This window comes from Caretta caretta, chromosome 13, assembly GCF_965140235.1.
Source record: "Caretta caretta isolate rCarCar2 chromosome 13, rCarCar1.hap1, whole genome shotgun sequence".
NCBI lineage: Eukaryota > Metazoa > Chordata > Testudines > Cheloniidae > Caretta > Caretta caretta.
In genome coordinates this window covers 11,868,739-11,894,034 of record NC_134218.1, presented here as the reverse complement: position 1 = coordinate 11,894,034, position 25,296 = coordinate 11,868,739, and the positions used below count along the sequence as shown (strand labels likewise).

The 25,296-nt window shown below is 39.3% G+C and overlaps 1 protein-coding gene across 1 annotated transcript in view; it reads left to right on the top strand.

Annotated features, from left to right (window-relative positions):
- Window positions 1–23,652, top strand: part of CIMIP1 (ciliary microtubule inner protein 1) — a 94,046-nt gene extending 70,394 nt beyond the window's left edge. Inside the window, exons 3-5 of the mRNA XM_048820503.2 lie at window positions 16,183–16,264; window positions 18,336–18,434; window positions 22,825–23,652. Coding sequence (XP_048676460.1) covers window positions 16,183–16,264; window positions 18,336–18,434; window positions 22,825–22,980 — 337 coding nt within the window. The 3' untranslated portion in view covers window positions 22,981–23,652. The remainder of the gene's footprint in view (window positions 1–16,182; window positions 16,265–18,335; window positions 18,435–22,824) is intronic.
- The last annotated feature ends 1,644 nt before the right edge of the window (window positions 23,653–25,296 follow it).

The following is a 25,296-nucleotide window of genomic DNA, read 5'->3' as shown; positions in this document are numbered from 1 at the left end:
TAGATAAAACAATTATATTAAGTACAAAGAGATAGGTTTTAAGTGAGTACAAGTAATGAGGCATAAAAGTCAGAAAGGGTTACGAGAAAAATAAAGATAAAATACAACTGGTGCCCAACTTAACTATGTTAAACTCAAAGCAAAGGTTCTCACCACACGCTTTCAGCAGTCTCACTGACCAAACTTCATAGGTCAGGACCCCAGTTCAATGGCTGCTTTCTTTGTCCTTTCTGGTGCAGTGAATCAATGGCAAAGAGAGGGAGAGGAGGGTTGCCTTGGGGTGTTTGTCCCTCCTTTTTATAGTGTCAGTCCCACTTTTGGAAAACATTTCCAGTTGACATTCAAGAGACAAAGAGGATGTTCTCTGCTGCTTTTTCTTGTTGGAGCTTCTTTTGTTTCCCCTCCTACATGATGATTCTGTATATTGCTTAAATGCAAATTAAACAGAGCACACATTCCGTTGTTTGAGACACACCTATTTGCCAACCTTAGTTTGGAATGTGTTAATAACACCATACAGTGGAAACTTATCAGTTCACATACAAAGTCACCACACACATTTTGTCAGGACAATAATGACCAGCAAATTCTGAGTTTTCAAGTGATACCTCACAAAGTATATTTTGTATAAAGATTATTACAATAGTGTGTAAGGTGTTGACACAGGCATGCATTCTGTCATAAGCAGTCAACTCCACTACTAAGCCCCAGCAGACTCTCAAACCTAAGGATGTCCCAGATCTATAACATTTTCATGAATACCAGTGGCTAACACCACAACAAAGGGATTGCTTGTCCTAACTTAGATGCAGAGATGTATACATGACTACCTTATTCTAGATTTGACTCCACTGAGCTCAACACGTGGGAGCTTATCTAAGTTTCTAAGGAAAAATTCTATTCTATTCAGCTTTACAGTGAAATAGCAGAGAAGAATATGGCCAATAGTCTGATATTATAAGCGTTAATAAGAAATGCTGTGCAGAATGATCCCAGAAACAACTAAGCTTTCCTTCCCGTTGCAGTGTATCAATGTTATCTATATACTAGGGGACTGTGTAGGAGGAGCATAAAGCAACCTTATCTTCAACCTTAGGGAACCCTTTAGCCCTTTTCTGTTCGATCTTGCACAGGAATATTTATGCTTCCAGTTGTTTTGGTTCACTTTCCTCTCATTTACAGTTTGTTCTCATCTGTATTCCTATAGGGTGCAGATTAATCACGTTTTGCTGCTACTTTTGAACTTGGTTTCTCAGGGAGGAATCTCATCCTAGAAAATGAGACCATGATTCTAATTGGTGTGCAGTTTTGAACCTCCTATAAATTTTTTTATTTTTCTTTCCCATGGCTTCCTTTACTTTGCAACAAAGTAAAGCCACCTTCTCTCTTGCCTTAAAGAGAAAGCACTTAATTAGGGAACTTGTGTCTGAGAATGTTGGGAGACTTTTTGATACTCAAGAGCACTCAGGAGAGCAGGAAATGTTGTGATATTCTCAGGCTGTGCTTATCTTTCCCAGTGTTCATTAGCAAATACACAGACTCAAGCATTGTGTGTCCTGTTTTCTCTGTTGGGGACCTTTAAGGAGACCAAAAAAGTTAAAACCTATTCGCTGGAAGGAACTTACAATAGACGGTAAAATGCATCCAAACACAACTAATTAAGTTACACAAAATTAAGCCAATCAACTCCTTTTGAAATGGTCATTTCCATGTTTTAAAAAACAAAAACACCCAATTCAGTTATAATATTGAGGATCCTGTACCTTACCATTTGTGATTTTTATCAACAGTTTATCTATGACCTAAAATGCTTCATCTTACCCAAGTTAATACAAATAATTTTTGGAAAGCAACTAAAAATTGCCACATTTTTTGGTAGTCTCTCTCTGAAACAAGTGTTTTTAGATGTGATTAGAAATAGTAACTATGCCACCATGAGCTGCAGGTATAGCCTTCATTCTTGTCTAACGTTCAGATCTACAAATCTTGTCAATGACATGCTTAAAAATTCATGTAAACAAAAAAAAAAAAACAGAGCCTGACCAATAATGGCAAAGCTCCCAAGCTCTATAATTTAGCGAGCATGAAGCTTGTGATGTATATCCTAGAGGTCATTAATGCACACTTAAAACAACCTCAGATGACAGCAGCAAATTATTGTACTCTTTGCTCTTTAAAAATGCATAAGAATATTTTATATTTGAGTATCTAGAACAAATTTCTTTAAATATTTAAATACATGTCAAAATATTACATTTACAAGTTCAACTAATAAAAATTTTATCACCGGCTTGAAAAATTTAGTGGTAGGATTATACAAGTTATCTTTACATTTGAGTAGGATTCTGAGCCATGTTAATATTAAATAAAAAATTATTCTGTTTAGACTGACATTCATATTTGGACAATTTCATCTGAGCCACCTTTGTGCATGTTCTTACACTTTTTTACCTGTTTCATTCTTATATCGTAGAGTTAACAGTTGTTTCCGTTTGGCATTCTCAACAGCAAGGAACAGCCATTTCTCATGAAAATATCTGCCTCCGTAAATTCAGTGATTTGGATGCAAGTCACCTCTTTGTCCTGCTCTAACTATGAAAATCACAGTGGTTGATCAAAAACTGAGGTGCATAAACAAAACCATAGAATGCAAATGAAGCAAAATGCACTTTGAATCCATTCACCACCAATGAAGGCCACCTGCTAGCACTGCACCATGGCAGTAAAGGAAGCAAATAGAAACCTTTCTTCTTCCACCATCGCAACTGCAACCATCAGTTAGAAGTGTTATATTCCTCTTAGTGAGCAGCTAATAATCCCAGATTGTGTAATAAAACTCAAATTTTGACCACTATGAAGAGCATTCATCCTGCTTTGCAGAAAAGATAAACAAGATGAACTCAACAAGGCAGAAAACCCAAAACCTGACCCGCTGATATTAACCATCCCACTGTTGCTTATTGAGGTTGGCTCTGTCCACACATGATGAAAGCACAAGAAGTCCTGAGAAATATCCTAGCCACTACATGTGACACATACCAGTGGCCCCCGCTGGCTGAAGAAAGCCAGCAAAGAAAACTGTGCCCACTGCTAATGGAAATTAATCAAAACTTCCTTCCAAGTGAATCTGCCAACATCCTTGGAAAGCATAATAGTCTGTCCTGTCCTCAAAAGGTCAAAATCCTATACAGTAATCCTCTCCAACCTCTAATTTCTAGGCAAAATTATTCAGAACATTCAAAAAGTAGTGACAGCCACGTTCCAACAACGTGTGACATCCACTGACATCTGGAAGCTTTACTACCAAGCTTCAGGCTGGGATGTGTTGTGGAGACAGCCTTAGTAGCACTAATGGATGACCTCCTTATTGAAATGGATAGAGGACTCATCTTAATGCTCATATTTCTTGACCTGTCTGAAGCTTTTAACACAGTTGCCCACAAGGTATTGCTGACCCTGCTTCCTCATCATAGTAGGTGATATAGCACTACAATGTTTGAAATCTTGATTACTCTCAACAATACACAGAGAACGGTTGTGGGCAACTACTCATCTTTCCCAAAAGCTGGCTAGTAGTTTGAAACAGGAGAGGGAACTTCACCACACAGCCAAGGAGGAGGGGGAGCTCTCCCTCTGCTTTTAGTAAAGAAAGGTAAAATGTGCCCTCCCGCCCTCAGCCCCTTTTATTTTTACCCCTGGCAAAAGCTCCCCCACCCATTGACTCCAACATGGATTTATCCTGTCCCCACCAATCTTTTCACTATCTACATCAGACCACTTGTAGAAACGGTGAAGCATTATGGGCTCCACAGTCAACAATTCATTAACAATCGGTTGTGTGCCTATATACACAGAGCCCTAGGAGAGCTTCCTAGAATTAGGGAAGGGTAAAGACCAGAATACTCCATGAAGTCCACCATGGACCCCACTTAGTTGCTGAAGTTCATTTGTGGATCCATCCCTAAGTGCCTCTTTTTCAATGCCTAATGTTGATCTAGCCTTTTGTTACTGCAGTGATGGGCACTACAGTAAGCCCTAAAACACATTAGACAGGTTAGATAAAGCCTCTCCACTGAAGCTGACCCCACAGCAACATGTGAGTCGTCTAAAGTGAAGCAACAAGAGTTCTACCAATATTAAGATTCCAGAAACAGGGATATCTTGGTCCAGTCTCAGAAGACTAAATTCTGTCCTGTACTACCTTTGTAGCACCATTGACTTCAACTTCATTCTCCAACCCTGCTGACTGAGACAATACAGTTGCACTGATATAATATAATTGAAGATATTTAGAAACTAATGTGTAAGAGAGCAAGCAGAGTAGGATGTCTCACCAATCTATCAGAATTCTTTGAGGGTGGCAATAAGCATGTATACAAGGGTTATCCAGTTAATATAGTGTACTTGGACTTTCAGAAAGCCTTTGACAAGGTCCCTCACCAAAGGCTCTTAAGCAAAGTAAGCGGTCATGGAAACTCTTCCCCTGGATAATAACTGGTTAAAAGATAAGAAACAAAGGGTAGGAATAAGTGGTAAGTTCTCAGTGGAGAGCAGTAAATAGCGGGGTCCCTCAAGGATCTGTACTGGGACATGTGCTGTTCAACATATTGATAAATGATCTGGAAAAGGGAGTGAACAGTGAGGTTGCAAAATTTTCAGACAACACAAAATTACTCAAGATAGTGAAGTCCATAGCTGACTGAAAAGTTACAAAGGGATCTCATTAAACTAACTGGGCAAGAAAATAGCAGATGAAATTCAAAGTGCAAAGTAATTCAAAATAATCCCAGCTATAAATACAAAATGACAGGGTCCAAATTAGCTGTTACGACTCAAGAAACAGATCTTGGCGTCATTGTGGAGAGTTCTCTAAAAACATCTGCTCAATGTGCAGCAGAAGTCAAAAAAGCTAATAATGTTAGGAAACATTAAGAAAGGGATAGATAATAAAATAGAAAATATCATAATGCCACTATATAAATTCATATACATCCACACCTGGAATATTGTGTAGTTCTGGTCACTCTGTCTCCAGAAAGACATATTAGAATTGGAAAAGGTGCAGAGGGGGCAACAAAAATGACTGGAGTATGAAACAGCTTCCACATGAAGAGAGATTAAAAAGACAGAGGCTGGCTGTTTTAGAAAAGAGATGACATGGGGGGAATATGATAGAGAGCTACAAAATTGTGAATTGAATGGAGAAAGTGAATAAGGAAGTCTTATTTACCCCTTCACATAATACAAGAATCAGAGGTTGTCTGATAAGAATAACAGACAGCATGTTTAAGATAAACAAAAGGAAGTACTTCTTCACACAACACAGAGTCCACCTGTAGGACTCATTGCCATGAGAAGTTGTGAAGACCAAAAGTATGACTGCATTCAAAAAATAATTAGGCAAGTTCACGGAGGACTGATCCATCAATGGCTATTAGCCAAGATGGTCAGGGATGCAACTTCATGCTCCAGGTGTCCCTAAATCTCTGACTGCCAGAAACTGGGACAGGATGACAGGGGATGGAACACTCAAAATTGCCCTGTTCTATTCACTCCCTCTGAAGCATTTAGCACTGGCCACTGTCAGAAGACAAGATACTGGGCTAGATGGACCATTGGTCTGACCCAGTATGGCCATTCTTATGTTCTGAGTGGAAAGAGAATACTGATAAATCACAGGGCTCAGGACAGGACTAAAGTTTATTTGTTCATATGCTCCAGAGGAAATATTGTAATGTCCTGCAACAAAAAATTAGTAATTTTGAGTTTCATTTTTATCAAATATTTCTAATTTACTTGCTCAAAGTATGCCCAGTGAGATATAGCTAGACAGGACTGATAATAACTTCAGACAGGGCTGATAATAACTGATAATGGCTACAGGTGCCATTTGTGTGTAGGAAAATCTGAAGCTAATAACAAATGTTTCCTTAAATTAGAGGAAAATTAGATGCTGAAATCCATCACTGCCTATGATTATCCACAAGGGAAGCAAAACAGTATGAGACTAATAAAATGAAGATCACTTGTTTTTACATTTACAGGAGACTCAAAAAAAAGTTTCACATGCATATTACTTCAGAAACAAAGTGCTATTTATTCTTCCTAGCAATGATATTTTACGTAGCATTCTGGGATCAAGATGTAATTTCAACAATAATATATTTTCTGACATCCTCCAAGGCAAAATTACTAGTTTCTTCCCTCTAAAAGGATTTAGATGGAATAACATCTGTGTTGAGATTATTGTGAATATGTTAAACTGACAGCAAGTCTCTAAGGGGCACTGCTCATTAAAGTTCTGTGCATAAAATTAAAACCTGAAATATATTTTTCAATCCATTTTCAATCATTTAAGCAATTCTAATGCAAAGAAACTATTGTGCTGCAATAATATATTTGAAGAGTGGAATATGAAAGCTATTAAAATGTCTTAGACTCCCTGACTAACATGCCAAAAAAAAAAAAGGTAACTCTCTCCTGATTTGAAACTTGCACTGTATGAGACACAGAAAACTACTTGGAAATAACATTAAGAGTTTGATATCAAACCATATAATTCAACAAATTCATAGCTAAATCTTCTCACTTCATCCTTAATTCATGCTCTTATGCCTAGGTACTCCAGCATGTATGAGCAATATTCTTGTAAGTGATGCCTGTAGGCACCGACAAAAATAATCCTCACCAAGCACAGGCTGGAAGTTGGCTGCCCATGTTCTGTCTTCCTTCAAATCTCAGTGAGACCATTATGCAGACTCTTTGCAACAGGATCTGGGAACTGTGTTCGGGGATAGGGTTGAAGAGTCAAGGGCCATACTTTCATGCAAAGGGACACATATGCAGAGTCCCCTATGCTGTTTGAAGAAATAATCTTCCTTGGGGTGCTACACATGGATATTCTGTCAGCCAGATTATAGATATGTGTACCCCCCGGGGGTAAGAGCCAAAATCTAGTATGCCTATGTGACCTCTGAAGTATCCATGGAAATTGCAACAGTTATGTCCAAATTCAATTTAAAATTATTCCAGCTTCAGCAGCATGAAAGCCCGCAAAAGACTGCTGTTGTCAGTGTCATTTTATGGACAGCAAAAGAACAGTCAATCATTGAGAAAGTCAAGACAACATTGTTCAAAGCAATAGAATCATTACAGTCACATTAGGATGGTGACAGCTCTAAATGTTACCATAAACTCTAATGGTTCCAACAACACCATTGGGGACCATTGTTAAAATGGATATTCCATACTTTAATTAATGTATTCATGACATGACAGGTCTTAGCAGCTTATAGTGGAGTGGAACCACCAGTCTATAACATCAATAGGATTTTGTCTACTTCAAAAAAATAACAGTAATAACGAAGACTGTACCATTTAAGGTACCTAAATTGAAACAGTAATGTTAAAACATTAGTAAAACAGGCTGAAGTTATGTGTACCATCTCTTCTCTTAGTCTCCTACGCTGTTAGCAACCCAAACAATATCACAGCAACAGGCACAGAACTGCCAATGGTAAACACTCTGAAATGCGATTGCCTAAAAGTAGACACTTAAATGTATATTTAGGCACTTGAATAAGTCGCCTGATATTCAGAAACACCCACAGTTCCCACAGACTTCAGTGGGAGCTGGGGATGTTCAACGTCTCTAAAAATCAAGCCTCTTTTTAGGTGCCTATATATACATTGAAGTGCCTAACTCCATAGTTTGAAATGGAGGCCTTCAAAAAATTAAAAATGTCTGACCCCTGGACTGATGATATATAGAGCCAGAGAGAGAGAGAACTATTGTACATAAGTCCTGCCTCTCCGTATAAACCATACCTCCGATACTGTAACAGATCTTTAGAATTACTATTGTGTGTTTCAAAAATGTCAAAGACAAACACATACTTCAAAGCTTTTTCTTAGTGACACATGCTTCCTACCTTGAGCAATTCTAGGCTGTAGAGATGAAAAATATTCTCATATATTTTCATTTCTAGGATTTTGTTCACAATATATATGTGAGTTAGTACAGTAGGTCATGAAGCACATACAATTTTGCCATGAAAAATGGGGATGGATGGAGCATGTCTCTAAGCCACCTTTATGATGCTCCAATCCTAGATCTGCCAAGAGCTGAAACAATCCCCAGTGTAATTTATGGTCTAACAGCTCCTCTAAATTGCACCAGGTGGGAAACCATTCTGCCAAACCAGGATCCACAAGAGCACTGTGAGCTCTAGTTCTGTGTTCACCTGCCCTCAGACTCCCTCCCTACTCCCAACATACCACCTACACTTGTGGGGAAAGTAAAACAACTCATCTTTACAACACCCGCGTCTTCCCCTATATAAGGCAGTTTTCCAACATGCACAGCACAAAGCAACTAAAACAGGGGCAAAACATCTAGCCCTATAATTGCCACTTCACTTTTTCCTGAATAATTCAAAGTACTGATGGACTAAGAGCTAGCAAAATACAAAGACCCTCAAAAGTTCCTTTTATAACAACAACTTTTCTTTTGCATTACTAACCTCTGATGAAAGCCATCCACGGTAACACTCTTTTCTCTACTGGCAAGGATAGCAACTGTTGTCAAATCTCTTCAGTTGATGATATGGTGTAATATTGGCATTGGGAACCCAATCTTAGATATAAATAAGAAGCCCGGTTTTGTAACTGAAGATGAAAACTACAGAATAGATACTTTAGAGTCCAATAAAAGGAAAAATACTTTATGCCTATATCTGTACTACTTGAGTGAAAGGTATACAATAGAATCATCTATCTCAGTTCACTTGGGTGGGAGTGAAAACACTCATAAATAGTACTTATGGGCTACTTATACAGAGTCCATGTGAGATGAACCCTGGTCATGGCATATAACTTCAGTGAACAGATTATCTCACAGAAGGCTCCCGTATATGAGTTTCAGATTCTTTTCCCCAATGAATAATATACAAAGCATCAAATACAGTATGTTTGCATCAATTTAGGGATAAACATTATAAATGGATTTCAGATCTTGAAGACAATCAGTCCCTGCTTTTTTGAATTATGTTCACAAGTACACACCTACTTTTGCACAGTCTTGGAGGGGGGAAATGTATGTAAAAGAGAGGATTTTTTTTTTAACTGTGGATATTATAAAAGTCCTAAAACCTATAGTCATGTTTTACATCTGCTTTCTCATATCTGAAAACTCTGATTCCATTCAATAATGGTGACAAGAATTTTTTTTGCTAAATTTAGTATTAATATTCAAATATAAAGTTTCATTCCATATGACAGAGAATTAAAGCAGTTCCTTTACTGTGCATTAGAATTTAAGTTCTGATTTTGATTGTTTTCATTAAAAGATTATTTTTTGCCCATAAAGTGGCATAGACTACATTAAGAGGGTTCCAGGAGATAAATGTGACTAAACAGCAGGAGCTAATTAAATAGGACAATGAGTAAGCTTTTCTGAGTGTTATTGGAGACTCAACCAATTTAATTGCTGAACTAATTGATAATGAGACACAGTATAGAATCAGGCGGCTAGGTGCAAGTGAGATATCTGTTTTATTTTAGGTAGTTTAAAGATTTTTGAGACCCCAAAGAGCAATAATAACTGCTATTTTGGGTGTACAGAGTGGTGCTTATTTTTTTGCTAAGCAAATAAAAGTTCTTTTGTACATCTAAAATGACTACTGAAGGTGTTTACAGTCTTTTTTGTATTCAAGACCATTAGATCTCTTGCCCTAGGAAAAAAATAACTTGGCAATTAAACAGTCAAATATGTTGCTTGTAAACTGGTAAGTTTAGTTTTAAACCCTCTCTGCATTCATTTTACAGAATGAATAAAAACCTGTTGCATGGCATGAAAAAGCTACATTAGGTTTTAACAATTCATTGCACAAAACAGGTTTCAGACAAAAAGGAGGAAAACTATTCAAGCACATTAGTGGAAAGAGCCAGTTGGCTTTATTTGTTGTTGAAATGTTTTATAAAGCAACTGCAAGAAGAAAAACGGTACTGAAAAATTGGTAGAGGGCCAAAAATATTAATATACTGGAACACAGTGAACTTTTTGCAATCTGTAAATATTTTCTCGGGTTCCCACATATAACCATAAAGTATGTTGAGTCCTTTCTTTCTCAAACCTTCCAGTAGAAGTTTGTAGTCCATGATAAATAACATCTACAAAAAACAAAACAATATTAAAAAAAATATTTTGGAAAGTCATTGTGTTTGTCAAAAGGCCTACGTATTTCCAATTACAGATACCAGAAGTAAGATCCTTTTTATATTTACCAAAACTATCTAGGAATTGGAGACTAGTTAGTTAAAAAATTATTAAATAAGAACTAAGATCCATCATTGTAGATATTGATTGGCTAGCTTTCTGGACCTTGGACATATTAGCAAGTTGGTTCCTACCAAGATAATAAACAGCATCTGTGAAAGGTCTTATTACAAATTGAATAAAAATTAAAATGTCATTCTTGTAAAATTCTTAACCTTGGTACAAACTTGCATGTTCAGATTTAAACCAAGTCTATCAGTTAGAATATGGGAGAGTATTTTACTATTTGCTTCCTATTAAAAAGAAGCTAATTTAGATTCAATAATACCTCGAATTTACGGAAGCACCGCTATTTGTGACATAAGACTCACTAAAGCCCCAGGGGATACGTCAGCTTTCCATCAGATTAATTCAAATATATTATATTAGCAAGAAAGACACAGTGAAGTTGTAAACAAATTTTAGCACATTCTTAAGGTAAAAGATGAAGATATTCATAGAATATCAGGGTTGGAAGGGACCTCAGGAGGTCATCTAGTCCAACCCCCTGCTCAAAGCAGGACCAATCCCCCATAGTTGCCCCAGATCCCTAAATGGCCCCCTCAAGGATTGAACTCACAACCCTGGGATAGCACAAACCACTGAGCATCCGACAAACTGCTCTGCTCTACCAGCCGTCCCTGCAAACTATTCCGCAATATATCTCCACTACTTAACACAATACTCAGTGATTTCAGCTTGTAGTAGAGGAGCCTCAGTGCTGGTGCACCATTAGCCCAAAGTGAATTCAGCTCAGCAGCCTGTAACTAGACTCCTAATGGAATCAAAATTAGCTTTGATATTCCACAGTGGAGAGAGGAGGAAGTGCAATTAGCATGTAAGGCCCTCATCATGGGGCCCATACCACCAAGTATTAATACCTGTTCCCAGCCTCTCTCCCTCTCTTACAAATATCTCCCTTTCCAACCTTCTAAACCAGTTCCACTCCTTCTCTACAGCAAGTATGCATGGAAAATGCAATATTAAGAGGTAATTATGAAACATTGCTACCACAATGGATGTGGCTACTTGGTTATGTCCTTTCTATACAACAGTTCCCAAAGATATCACCTATTCTAAATATTAGGGGAAATTAGTAATCTCACACATCACTCCGTGGTAACTATTGGCAACTGTTAACTTTTTAAAACTGCAGTTTATTTCCTCTCCTTAAGTATAAGTTACATTTATTAATGTTGAATATCAATCCCATTGTCTGCAGACCCAACTGCTCTTTCCAACTCATGTTGTAGTTTGATTATGTCTTTTTTTTTTTACTCCCCTAACACACCCCAAATTTTGGTGTGGTCTGCAAACTTGATTATGGTTGAATATAAAACATTGGACAAATATAAGAAGGGTTCAGGAAAAGTGCTTACTTATTATTAGTTTCATTAGTTTAAAATATCCTCTGGAAAGCTGGCTACAACTAACAGACGGCAACCTTTCATATAAACGAATGCACTGATCTTGCAAACTGCGCCACAATGGCAGATTCCAGCATCTGTGAGGCAACCACTCCATATATTTCTACCAGTGCAGACAGAGATGCCACTCGCAGTTAAAAAAAAAAAAGCAGCTTCAAAGACCAGTTTGAGAACTCCTGCACTAGACAGGATCGCTGTACACAGGCCCAGCAAAACCAAGAACTAAATCCAAGCAGAATCCATCTTAAAAAAAAAAGATATGTTTACATATTATTTGCAACAACCTTATTCTAATAGCGACTGCAGAAATTCATTCTCAGCCTGTAATTTGCCCATCTACTTTACATACCATTTAGTTATTTCTTCTTTATAGTTGTAACCATGTTTTTTAATGTACCTGGTTTCTGGACCTATCTCCACCCTACAAAAACATGGTGCTATTTCACTGTCTATTATTTTGTATAACAAATCATGAAAGAAGGGCTGTAGTAAACTTTTTATACATAAAAGAATTTCTTACTGTGCAACATTATAATGGTGAGCTGCAAAGAAAAAAAAAAGGCGGGGGGGTTCCCCCCCTGCTTCTTCTACAGGAAGCCAGAAAGGTGGTATTCTTTTTTAAAGTTTCTTTTTTTGCCTTTTTTTTAAAAACCTTAGAAATATCATCACCAAATATGCTCTTCCCTGTTCTTTTGCTGAAGAACTCATTGGATGACTGGGTAATGGAGACAGAGTTTTTTAGCCTTTATCTCAAGGGCCTTTGTTACTGGATCCTTTAAAAAAAAAAGTGAGTTTTTTTCTCAGGTGTTTTCATTAAATAGTTATTAACAAAATAAGTGAAAAACAGAGGTGTAAATTGTCTGAATTAAACCCCTTTCCCCCTCAGATGATTTGATTTCACTTCCTTGGTACTTAACTCTCTAATCATTAAGGTTTCCATGGTAGACTTTCTAATGTAAACAAGGAATGGTGGGGAAACCTTCAAAATCAAAACCAATCCTTACTGGACTTCTTCACACATCATAAAGAAGCAAAAAAGCCCCATTGTCTCCCCCCCCACACACACACACACCTTTAAGGTTCCTCTTCTGCTATTTTTGCTTTGTCCCTCATTTTTGTTTTTGCCACTCTTCACAAAGACGAGCACATTTTAGGGCTTGGGTGGGTTGAGAAGAAAAACACCATCTGTAAAATAGCGAACACTCCAAATTACAAGTCTGTTAATAAGAGTGTTGGGGAGCAGGGAAAGGGAAGAATAACAGCAAGAAAGATCATCAGAATAAATAATCAGGCCATTGAACTTGGGAAAACACCCTATCAGATTACACCTTGACAGTGGACTGATGCATCAAATTCTATTTGTCACATGAAAATAACTAGCAAATCTAATAGTTGCATGCAGGACATTTGCACAACCAAAGGCTTCTAAAAACTAGCTGGATCCTGGAGGACACCTATTTATATTGCCGTTCAGAAAGCACCACAATTAAGTAGTAGTAATCCTGATGTTTCTTAATTGCATTGTTTTGCAGACCTGTGTCAGAGGTCACCATGTTTTGAGGAGGTTGGTGGCGGTGGTGTACCTGCCAACAGTGGAAAGATATATACACTACAGGGGCAATGGATTGCATTAGCTGGATTGTAAATTCTTTGAGGCAGGGCTCACCTTTTGGTTCTATGTTTGCACAGCACCTAGCACAATGGGGTCTTTGTCCATGACAGGAGTTCCTAGATCCCACTGCAATATAAATAATAAATAAAAAAGCATGGCCATACATTTTTGTTCCCTTTGAAATACATAAAGGAGGGAGATAGAGAGGATAGTCAATATTCTGGGGAAATTAAAAGGGAAGGCTGGCATGTGCTAAGAATGATTTGGGGGTTTAGAGTGGTAATGTGGGCCTTGAAGGGTCATGACTAACAGTGATTACTGGTTGGGGGTTCAGGCTTCTTTTGGGAGGGCGCTGAGCCCTATCAGTGGTTTGGGGGCATGGAAGGGGTGGTGGCTCTCAATGGTTTTTGGAATAGGAAGGCTGACTTTAGAGTGGTTTTCTGTGAGGACTGCAGGCTTTCTGGCTTTGAGGCTATGGGTTGCAGTGGTGTGTGGGTTTGGGGTGGCTTTTTGTGGGGGTTATAGCTCTCAGTGACTCCTGGGTTGAGACCTGAGGTTTTGGAAATGCTGTTCTCTACCAGCAGCCTCTGGGCTTGGAGGGCTGTTGCGTGGGGACTGGGGATGGGGCACTGTGTATTGAGGAGCGATGATGCTGAGCTGGATTTGGGCGTGATCAGGATGCTATGGGGGGTGAGGAGAGGAGCTGGGTTAGGGCTAAGCAGGTTGGGTGCTGCAGGGGGAGGGAAGATGCTGAGATGTATTGAGGATCATGGCTATGGGTTGGGGCCCTGGGGAAAGGGGAGATTCGAGCAGCAGGCTCTAGGGTGCTTGTTATAGGGAGAGGCAGTGGTAGCCTGGGAACCGGGTGCCAGGCCTTATTCACTCCTCCCTGGAGCCTGAACACACCGCCGTCTCCTAGCAACACCTGAGGTGGCAAAGGGCAGGGCCAGGCTGGCTCAGTCCCAGGCATCAGACTGTACCGGAGCCGCCGGAGGGCTCAGCCCAGCCACTGGGGGGGCACTAGTGGGGGCAAGGGGGAACCATGGCACAGAAAAGCACCAACCCCGCCCAGCAATTCAACTTTGTGGCTCAGGATAATATCTGGTAAGGCCTCCCCCACTCCTCTCGCTCTGACGTGCCCCCTCTGAGTCACCACTGAATCTCCTTCCCCCCCCTCCATCCCCCTCACTCTGGCTTGTACCCCTCCTCGGGTCGCTACCCAAAAATCCTCCCCCTAATCCCTCGCTCCAACTCCCCACACCCCAGGTCACCACCCAAATTTCCTCCCCCAACCCCTTGCTTTGACTCCCTCTCCTGGGTCTCTACCCCAGTCTCCTCCCTCCACTGGGGTCTCCTCCTCCAACCTCCTCTATCCAACTCCAAAACCCCAGCCCCTAAACTTCTCCTCTCACCCTGTGGCCTCTATACCAGCCTCAATTCTAGACACAACCCCCTCCCCCCAGAAGAACCCCACCCCAACGCACACACACCCTACCACATGGCTCACCCCATCCCACATGGCTCCTGGCCCAATCCTGCAGACACAGTTCAGGTACCCACTCCTCTCCTCCTGCAGCCTCAAACACATTGCACAGCTTGCCCCCTCTCATGCCAATTCCCAGGACCTTATCCTAATGACCTTCCCTCTCCCAATCCTCATTTCCTCCCATCACTGATTCCACTGACCTCCCCCAGCTCTCTGGTTTCCTGATAAATACTTATTTATCTAAATTGCCTATTACATATTGCACTGCCTTTGTTAATATTCCCATCCTTCTCTGTTTGCCCTCATCTCTGAATATATGTGACAGATTTTGCCTGATAAGTGTTATACCATGTAAAACTCTTGAAAAGCTTTCATGTCTCTATGAAATTAAATACCTGTTTTAATTTTAAAAAACCCTAGCAAGTATACTTCTGAACAGAAAAGCTAAGCAGATGAGACATGAATGTGAGGTGGGCTACATATGTGTTTCATTCATCAATACGCTCAGCACTCCACGGTCATTGGTATGATTCTTGTTACACCCATTTTTCTTACTTATATATCTGTGTGATGTAGAGTGGCAGGTACCAATAGTAACTGGGAAAAATAGCAAGCAAAGTCCTTTTTCTTAAGGTAAGAAAAAAACAGATGAATGATCAACAAGAAGTGTTATAAATGCGATTCTGAGCAGAGTTATACAATAACAAGTTCCTTTATAAGTAAGACCTTTTTGTTTCATCAAGTTGTTTGATTGTTGAGGACCTTTAAAAACTATCACTCAGTGAATAGAATAAATCAACACTTTTGTAAATTCTCCAGTAATTCTTAATGGAAAAGAGTTTTTGCTTAAAGTCTAAGCAATAGTCATAGTTATTTTGGTGTGCATTTATTAAATTAGTTTTATCTGTAGTTCACTTTTAACAGGTATCTTTGGTTAATTGAGACATACAAAATATGAAATCATGTCTGTTCTCATTGACAGGTTCATACAATCTTTTTTTCATGGCTTAATGGCCACTACTGTAACAAAACCTGCCAGTATTATTGAGTCAGGATTCCCAAATGATTATGTTTCTGAGACTTCATCTGATGATGAATTCTAAATATGAATCTAATTTAACAGGGGACATATTCAGTCTTATTTTTCCCTGATAAGAAGATCTTTGGCTCAGACTTCTTTAGCCTTAAATTCTTAATACAGACACTTTTGGTTTAAGTTGGGGGACTACAATTTCACAACTTACGTTTCTCATTATTGTAAATTGTGTTTTGTGACTTTAGATTTTTTTATTTTGATGATAGCTAGGAAAGTCTTTTTAAACATAATTTCTGTCTGCTTCAGGAAATACCATGTTGAAACTGAGTTTGAAGCTGCAAAGAAATGGTCCATCAAATGGGGATATTTAACAACACCTTTTGAGGAGGTAAAACTAAATTTGATGTAGCCTGTGTACGAAATTTACTTGAATAGCATACCCAGAATAGTTAGGTATGCCTTTCAGTTAAGATGTCCCAGTTTAGAATCATTATTATTGAAAGCCAAGCTGTAACAGGTTGCACACTGTGCATCTCCAGTTCGGCCCTTCTCCCCCTCTTCTCAGAGACTCTTCAGGCTGGTGCAACCCCCGTGCTCTTTATTTGTGATCAAGTCCCCACCACCAGTTCCCAACTATACACAAGCTTTTTACAACAGTTTAGCCTACCACAGACCCGGCCACTGCCGCCGCCGCCGCCACCGCCAACAACAACAGACCCGGACCCGGACCTGGACCCGGACCTTCCTCTCCTGGCCTCCACCCCCCTCTTTTGCTCTCACTTCCTCCCAGCCTTATAGCTCCTGCTAACAAAGCAGGGAGCTGTGGTCCGTTACCAAGCAAGCATCAGGCTATCTACCCAACCCCAATCCAATCCCCCTAATTGGGGCTGGAATGGCAGGAACTGATTAAGGCACCCTGCCATACATGCAAAATGTATTTCTCCAAAGAATCTTCATCTTTTGCAGACAACATGAATGGAGCATATAAGTGTAGATAAGCACTGATAACTTGGAGCCCTGTTTGTAGGAGTACTAACAAATGAGGTTCTTTTAAGGTGATAGTTCTAGTTTCTTTCAGAATAAAATATGACAAGTTGTACTTTGTGTGTTGCACATATTCTAATGTTCCTCTTGACGTACATCACTCTCAGTGGTGGTGACAGGAACTAGATGCACTGATATGAGAATATTTCCCCTTTGTTTGTCTATGAGATGCTTTTAAAATGGAAGGAGGGCCAGGATTTAGCTAATTTAATTTTCAGTAAGGAATTTTACAATGTGCTAAAATGATCTCTACTGAAATAGGGTTAATGTTGCCACTGAATTTAATGGCAAATCTCCCACTGGTTTAAATGGGAACAGGTTCATGGCCTGTATATTTAAACATTACAGGATGCATATTAAATTCAGTAAAATGTGAGTCACTTAATTGATTATCTGACACGATCTTCTCTGTGAGACTAGTTTCTGCATAATTTTTCCTGTACTGAATGACTTGAAAGAATGATTAAGTGCACCTAAAACAAATTGTAACAAATGTGAACACAAACAGCAATAACAAAGGGCTTGCAGCTTTGCAAGTTTATATATTATGATCCAGTGGTTAGAGCATGGATTGGATGGCAGGGCATGTGGATTCTGTTCCCAACTCTGCGTAGGCTGACCAGACAGCAAGTGTGAAAAATCGAGACAGGGGGTGGGGGATAATAGGAGCCTATATAAGAAAAAGACCCCAAAATCGGGACTGTCCCTATAAAATCAGGACATCTGGTCACCCTAACTCTGCCACTGATTTGTGTGACTTTGGACAAGACTCTTAATCTCTCTGGGCCAGCTTTTCAAAGGTACTTAGACTCTTGGAGATGCATATAGGTGCCTAATGGGACTTTCAAAAGTGCCTAAGAAGGATAGGGGCCTAAGTCCTATTGTCCATCTACATCTTTAGGTGCCTATGTACCTTTGAAAATCTGGCCCTCTGGGCTTCAGTATTCCTTCTTTACAAACAGGGTAAATTACGCTTGTCCACCTTTGTACAGCACTTGGAGATGTAAAGATGAAAAGCACAATGTAAGCTTTAACCAATATGTTTAATGCCATATATTACTATACATTGTATATTACAAATATATTTGGCACTTTTATTATGTATTTTTAGTTTGTTGTCACACAAAACAAATTTGCAGGTTTCTTCAATTCAGTGAAGTAAGTGAGAGTTGAGGGTGCTCGGCAAGATTCAGCCTGTCTTAAATTCAGAATTAAAGCTCTTTCTGAAACTGAAAAGTGCATTAGAACAGCTTCCAAAGCTGTATAATAAATAGTCCTGTATTGGGTGCCAAGAACACAGTGCACAGATACCGTAGTGATGGGAATGGTATAGATATCTGATATTAAAATGCTATGACAACACATTTCTTAGCCTGAAGTGTTAATTTTGATTAATGTTGGTATTCTATTTTTAGTTGATAAAAGACGAAAAGAAAGAACCCACTAAGCCTAAGATAGAGCTTCCAGAACATTTACAAATCCGACCTGTGACACCAGTGGAAAAATATATTAAGGTTAGGCAATAGATTTAAAAACGGCAATATACCAGTAGGTTAAATCTGTCCTAAGCAGCCACCCAAGTGCTAAAAGTCAGTTACCTAGTAGAGGTGGGTCTTCCACTAAAGGTCAGACTAAATTGTATTGGAAACCTCGAGGATACTTTAAAGGGTTTGCTTAAGCCAGGGAATTTTCTCTTTTGATGTGGTTGTTACTATGGGTTTCACTGTACAACAATCAACTATTATGGTAAAGCACCTCCTCTTTAACCTCCTGTGTAACATAAGGTTTATATAGTATCAGACCAGTCTTCTAATGTGGTGGGGGAGGAGGGTAGCATTTATAAGGAGCTCAGTGGAAGCTCCCCTCTACCTCCATCTCACAATGATTTCAAGATTTATCATAACCCATTTTTAAGAGCCATTTTTCAACTTCAACAACGTTGTAAAAACGAATCCTTGCTCTGTCTTTATTTAAATAAATCATTTTTTTCTGGATTTTATTTATTTTAAGCCCTCTTAGTGGCACAAATTAGATTTTCTTGCTACTCCTACTAGGCTATCTTCTAACAGATGATTCAGCAATTTGGTTTTATAGCTTGTCATTGATACTCATATTCCTGAATGCCAGTGGGAGTTGTACACACACCTGTTTCTGACAGTGGAACCTGGCACATTGTTTAATTCATAATTTTACAGTGTTTGTACTTCAAGTGGATGTCCCCACTCATGCAATCTTCTGCTTAGTAGCCAAAAGAGCAGCAAGTAGCCACAAAACAAAGCAAAAATAAAAGCATGTGAGAAGGGAAAGATTAAAAGGCAGAAAAGAACAGAAGGGAAAATGGGCAGAATAAAAATGGCAGCAACAGTGCCAACCTGTGATGTGAGAAGACTCTGATCCATCCTTTTCAAGGTGGCAGCAACAGAAGACATTTGGGAGCTGCTAGGTTAATAGATAGTTGGATTTATGGAGACCCACAAGGCTTCAAAGGGACTACTTGTGTGAATTAGGATTGAAAGCCCCATAAGCCCGAATCCTACAAAGACATCCACCCCCACAGAAACTTACTTCACCCCACTGAACTGACCAGAACTGTGCCTGAGTAAAAGATCGTATGGGCAGATTTCTTAAAGTCAGGGCCTTATATCATCATTTCCTTGGGAAAGCACTCCTGTTTCGTATATCTATAAAGGGCTATGAACACCTGTATGTCTATCAGTACTATTACAGAATCTGCTGTAACATTGCATCAATGTCTGTAACTAGGAAGTGAATTCTTCTTGCTCCTTTGGAGTGGTTATTGTAACCTTTTCCTTATAGCAGTAGATCCATTGATCACCGGTAGTCTGCTGAGAGCTGACTTGTGATATGGCGTTGGCTGTTCTTCTTTCCTGCTGCTGGCTCAGATTAAAGACAGCCAACAATACATTCAATTTCTTAATATTTCTCTGCCATGTAAGCAATTAAGCAATTGCCAATGAGCAGGATACACAGTCAGAAACAGGAGGTGAGCTGGGGGTCATGCAATTGCCAATGGGAGGGGAGGTTAGTCCAAGAGACAACATCTCTATTAAGATGCATACCATATTATGGAAGAAATTACCATTAGAAACCCCGCCTTCTGGTGGAAAAAAATCTTTTTAAAGGATTTACAAAAATAATAAGCAACAAAGCTGTTACCAAAATCAAAATAACTGAAAATTAAAGAAAAAGTTAGTGCAGAATGTTAGAATTGAAAAAGTGCCACCCTTTCTGCTGTTAATGCTTCACATTCTTAAACAGTGTTGTAAGACCAAATATTCAAGTCAGAGCCAAGCTTACCTATGTCTACACAGCAGCTAGAAGGTGTGAAGCTCAGGTAGACACACTCTCACAGGCTCTGCTTGAGCTAGTGCACAAAAAATAACTGGGGCCATAGCAGCATGATTGGCGGCTCGGGCGAGCTGTCTGAGTACATACCTAGGATCTTGGGCGGGGTTATACCCAGGCAGCTAGCCTGAGCTGCTACCATGCCACTGTGACCAAACTGCTCCATTACCAGCAGGACAGTGGGGTGGGAGAAGGTATTGTTTCATGATCTCTGTGTGTATATAAAGTCTGCTGCAGTTTCCACGGTATACATCTGATGAAGTGAGCTGTAGCTCACGAAAGCTCATGCTCAAATAAATTGGTTAGTCTCTAAGGTGCTACAAGTACTCCTTTTCTTTTTGCGAATACAGACTAACACGGCTGTTACTCTGAAACCTTTTAGCATGCTAGCTCAAGCAGAGCCAGTGCAGACGCAGCTGCCTGAGCTGTGAATTACACTTCTTAGCTGCAGTGTGGACCTACCCGGAATTTGTGGGCACAATTGCACCTGCACCCGTCTTGTGCATGCAAAGTGTGTACTACAAATTCAGCAGTTGGGCACTCAGCTGCAAGATTAGCATGAGTAGCCAGTGGTGTGTGCTCAGAAACAGAGGCCAGAGCTTCAGATTTGACCTCTGACATATGAATTAGCCAAGGAGAGCAAGAATTAGTGTAGTAAAACTATTCCCCATGTTTATTCCCCCCACCACCACACCCCCCACTGTTCCTCAGAGGCTCTTGTCAACTGCTGGAAATGGCCCACCTTGATTATCACTACAAAAGGTCCCCCCCTCCTGCCCCACCGTTCTCCTGCTGGTAATAGCTCACCTTAAGTGATCACTCTGGTTACAGTGTGTATGGTAACACGTATTGTTTCACGTTCTCTGTGTATATAAATCTCCCCACTGTATTTTCCACTGAATGCATCCGATGAAGTGAGCTGTAGCTCACGAAAGCTTATGCTCAAATAAATTTGTTAGTCTCTGAGGTGCCATAAGTCCTCCTTTTCTTTTTGTTGGATCTATGCTGCAGTTCATCCTTTTACATGAAGATCCATATTAATGTTTTTTAAATCTGTGACTTGAAATTATCACATTTGCTCTCTCTCATGGCAATGCACAATAATAACATGTCTGTTCCTTTGGCTGGGTTAGATATGTAATCTCCTGGCCTTCTCGTCCCCTTCTCTTTCCTGCAGAATAGAGGTGGAGCATAGTTTTCTCCATTATCCTGCTCAGTGGGTGGCATTTATGGCAATAGAAAATCATCTCTTCAAAGGAAATGCTCCACCTCAATATCAAAAACATTTTTCAGTTTTGGCCAAGGAACAAAGCAAAACAACTCTGGCAAAAGAATAAACTGAAACATTGTTCTCTCACTGTGTGTTTCTCTACTGAGTAAGTCCCCAGATGTTAAAGTGATACAACAGAGAGCACTTCTAATGTGCCTTAGTGGGATGATTCAGCCAAAGTAAGCAGTGCAGTCAATGATCAGAGAATGCTGCCTTTTGTTTTGTTTCCTTCTTACTGATTATCTTGATGCATAACCATCTTTTATGCTAGAAACAGACTTTAAAGGATAAGTAGTTCTTGATGCAAGAGCCAGCTTGGTCAGTAATATCTTCAGTGTTTGGCCTCAGAACTATTATTTCTTAGCTATTTTACATTCAATTTGGTACCAAAATGTCTGCTTCCCTTGTTTAGAAATGTTACCTACCCAGAGATTATTTTAATATTTGATAGTTGGGAAACAATTAAAGCATCAGCTTAAATTTTGATTCTAACAGTGAAAACCAAACAAAGGCTCTATTACTTTATTAAACAAAGGTAATGATGAGAAGCTATAATCTAAAATATATTAAACACTTAATTCTTTCCTGCCAAATGAAGTTAAAGCTAATTTTCATACTCTTCTTTTTGCTTAAGTTGCCTTTCAACAGTAGAGAAAACTTGAAAAATCAGATGTATGTTGATAAAAATTGAGGATTGGATGGCAAATGGAATGCTTTCCTTTTAACTTCTGATTACCTCTTGTTTATTACCTTTGGAACTAACTTATTTTCTTTGATACACACTGATTTAAGCATTGCAATAATTTTTAAGCCTGTTGGTCAAACAAAACCAATTGCTTAACCAAAACCTCTTAATCTTTTCCATTGCTATTAAAAATATTTCCAACATAGCTTGTAGAATGGGCCCCCAAAATATTCTAGATGGTTTTTAATTATGACATCTGTATTATGGGCTTAATCCGGGAGGGTGCTCGTCAACTCTTGAAGGTCCTTAGCTCCATCAACTTCCATTGACTTCAATAAAAGTTGAAGGTTATTCAGCACTATGCAGGATGGCACAGCATATACTTGGCACCACTTTAAAGAGAGAATTCATTTAAACTTTGAAGTAATATTAGCATTCATCAATTTTCATTTTAAAAAAAGAGCTAGTTGAAAAGAAATTGTCCATTCCATCAACACTAGAATACAAAAGAGCATGTTGCATGGCAGTACAATAGAAATGAACAAGAAATATACTTAATTCTATTTACTTACTCTTATTTCAGGTCTACCCGTCTCCTCCAATCCCTAAAACAACTCAAGGATTTATTGGCTGGAGATCATCTGTGCCAGGACTGGAACTTGAACGTTATTATCAGATCAGTAGCTGCAAAGGTGCCTTTCACAAGGATCTGAAGTGGCCTGATGAACCCTCTGATTGACATTAAGAAATAACGAATAGGCATATTGAGCCATTTTTTCTTAATCTAAGTTAATATTCAGTAGAACAAATGTCAGATTTGCATAAATTGATATTAGAGAGTAAATGTTTGTGCATAGTGTCAGCAATATATTAGGTAAGAGGTGTATGTGAGAAATGTAGCATGTCAGTTGTTACTGTTTTATTGAAGTCTACAGTATACATACTGTTAGTGCACATTTTGGAATGTTTTTCCATGAAAGCAGCCCTAATTTAAAACACCTTATTTTTTGCAATAAGTTTTCCTGTAAAAGAATCCTAGGAAGATTATTTAAGTAGCACCCTTCTAGTTGTCTGCATTACAACTTGTCTATGACTGTGCTGGTGAGTCAGATGTGTCACTAAGCCATAAATTACTAAATACATTGTATATGCTTTATAGGTAGTTTGTGTAATGAACACATCTGTGTTATTTTGTGGATCCCAGTTGAGCTGCCTTATCAGTATAAATAGTTCACACCAATTCTATTTATCTGCATGCAAGGCGGTTGCTTTCAAAATGAGAACCACTTAGATGACTGATCAAAAAGGTATCCATATGTATGTTGGTGAGCATTTAACTGTATATAACAATACAATGACTTCTCAAGCATTTGAATTACAGTAATTATATTAAAATAATTTACATAATCTAGAGCTTGTCAGAGACTCGGAAATAGTTTGTTGAATAAACTGACAAAAGCAACAAAGCTGGCCAAATTCAAGTAATTGTATAGCATTCAAACACCTCCGAAGCCATCTAGCAAGGTACAAAACATGTAAATTTTACATAAGCAAAGACAATGCCTCATGTTTCAACCAAAACCAAACAAAGAACCCTCACACTAATTTTTCAGAAACATTGTGGGTTTGAAAAAAGAAAAAAATCATACAAACCCATTAGCACTGCCTACAGGTCATTGAGTAACCCACTGGACAGCCATCAGGTTACAGAGCTACTCACTCTTTGATTGAAAATGCTTGTCACATGACGTTTAGAGAGCTTATAGAGTGCACCCTGTGTCCTACTTATCAAACAGACACATTAGTCTCACAGTGGCATAGCTGAGTGCAATATAACATGCACAGGTTTAAAATTAAAAGCACTTTGCTACTGCACAGAAATTAGGCCTGAATGCAAACCTGAACAAGGTTTCTCTGCCTCACCTGATACATTTGAGGGTCTGATCCACCTGACATTAAAATCAGTGGAAAGTTTCCTATTCCTATTGACTTTACTGAGCATTAGATCAGTTCTTTCAGTGAGTCTCAAATAATTCTGTGCAAACTGGTCCCTCTTATCAGTGTTGAGAAATCACTGGCTTCTATCAGGTACCAGTTTCCTCTTGCTGTTGGTACAAATGACTTTATAGTAATCATTGTGGTGTTAGCAAATGTGGGGATCAGTGGCCAGTCTCACTTGTTTGGTTTACATTTAGGGACAAATGAGCTGCTGTACTGTTCAAGGTGGAAAAACTTATGTCATATCAGTCTGGCTATTATAGCATGGCTTCTTTATTTTTGAAATCAGTAGCCTGTATCCGAGCCATGCACAAGTGCAAGCCACACTTTACACTGGTGCAGTGTGGATCAACATTATGATCTGCCTTGTGCAGCTACAGTGGTTTAGCTATCCCAGTGAAAACAAGCTGTTGCAGGGTTGAATCCTGTCTTACTGTGTTAACACTTCAATACATGCCATCTAGCTGAATGTCCGTTAAAGGACCACGACAAAATGAGGTATAATTGGCTAAGCAGTAGTACTGCAGAAAAGGATCTGGAGGTGACAGTGGCTCACAAATTGAATATGAACCAACAATGTGATGCAGTTGCAAAAAAGGCTAATATAATTCTGGGGTGTACTAACAAAAGTGTCATATGTAAGACACAGGAGGCAATTGTCCTGCTCTACTTGGCACTGTTGAGGCCTCGGCTGGAGTAGTGTGTCCGATTTTGGGTACCACACTTTAGGAAAGATGAGGATAAATTGGAAAGAGTCCAGAGGAGGGCAAAACAAGTGATAAATAGGTTGGGGTTATTAAACCTTTTATTTAGTGTGTGCATAGTCATCTAGCCAAGCGATGGCATCTTCAGTGGCCCGATGCAGCTCTTCTAGGCCAACCGCTGAACCTAATCAGCAGGCATTCCTCAACAACATGCGCCATCATCTGTGTTGCACCTCAGCTGCACAAAGGGCTGTCACGAAGGCCCCAGCGATACTGGTTGGCTGCATAGAGACCTTGCCCGGTCCAGAACCTGTTCAACAGGGACCACTGGCGATGGGGCAGGTCAAAACCAG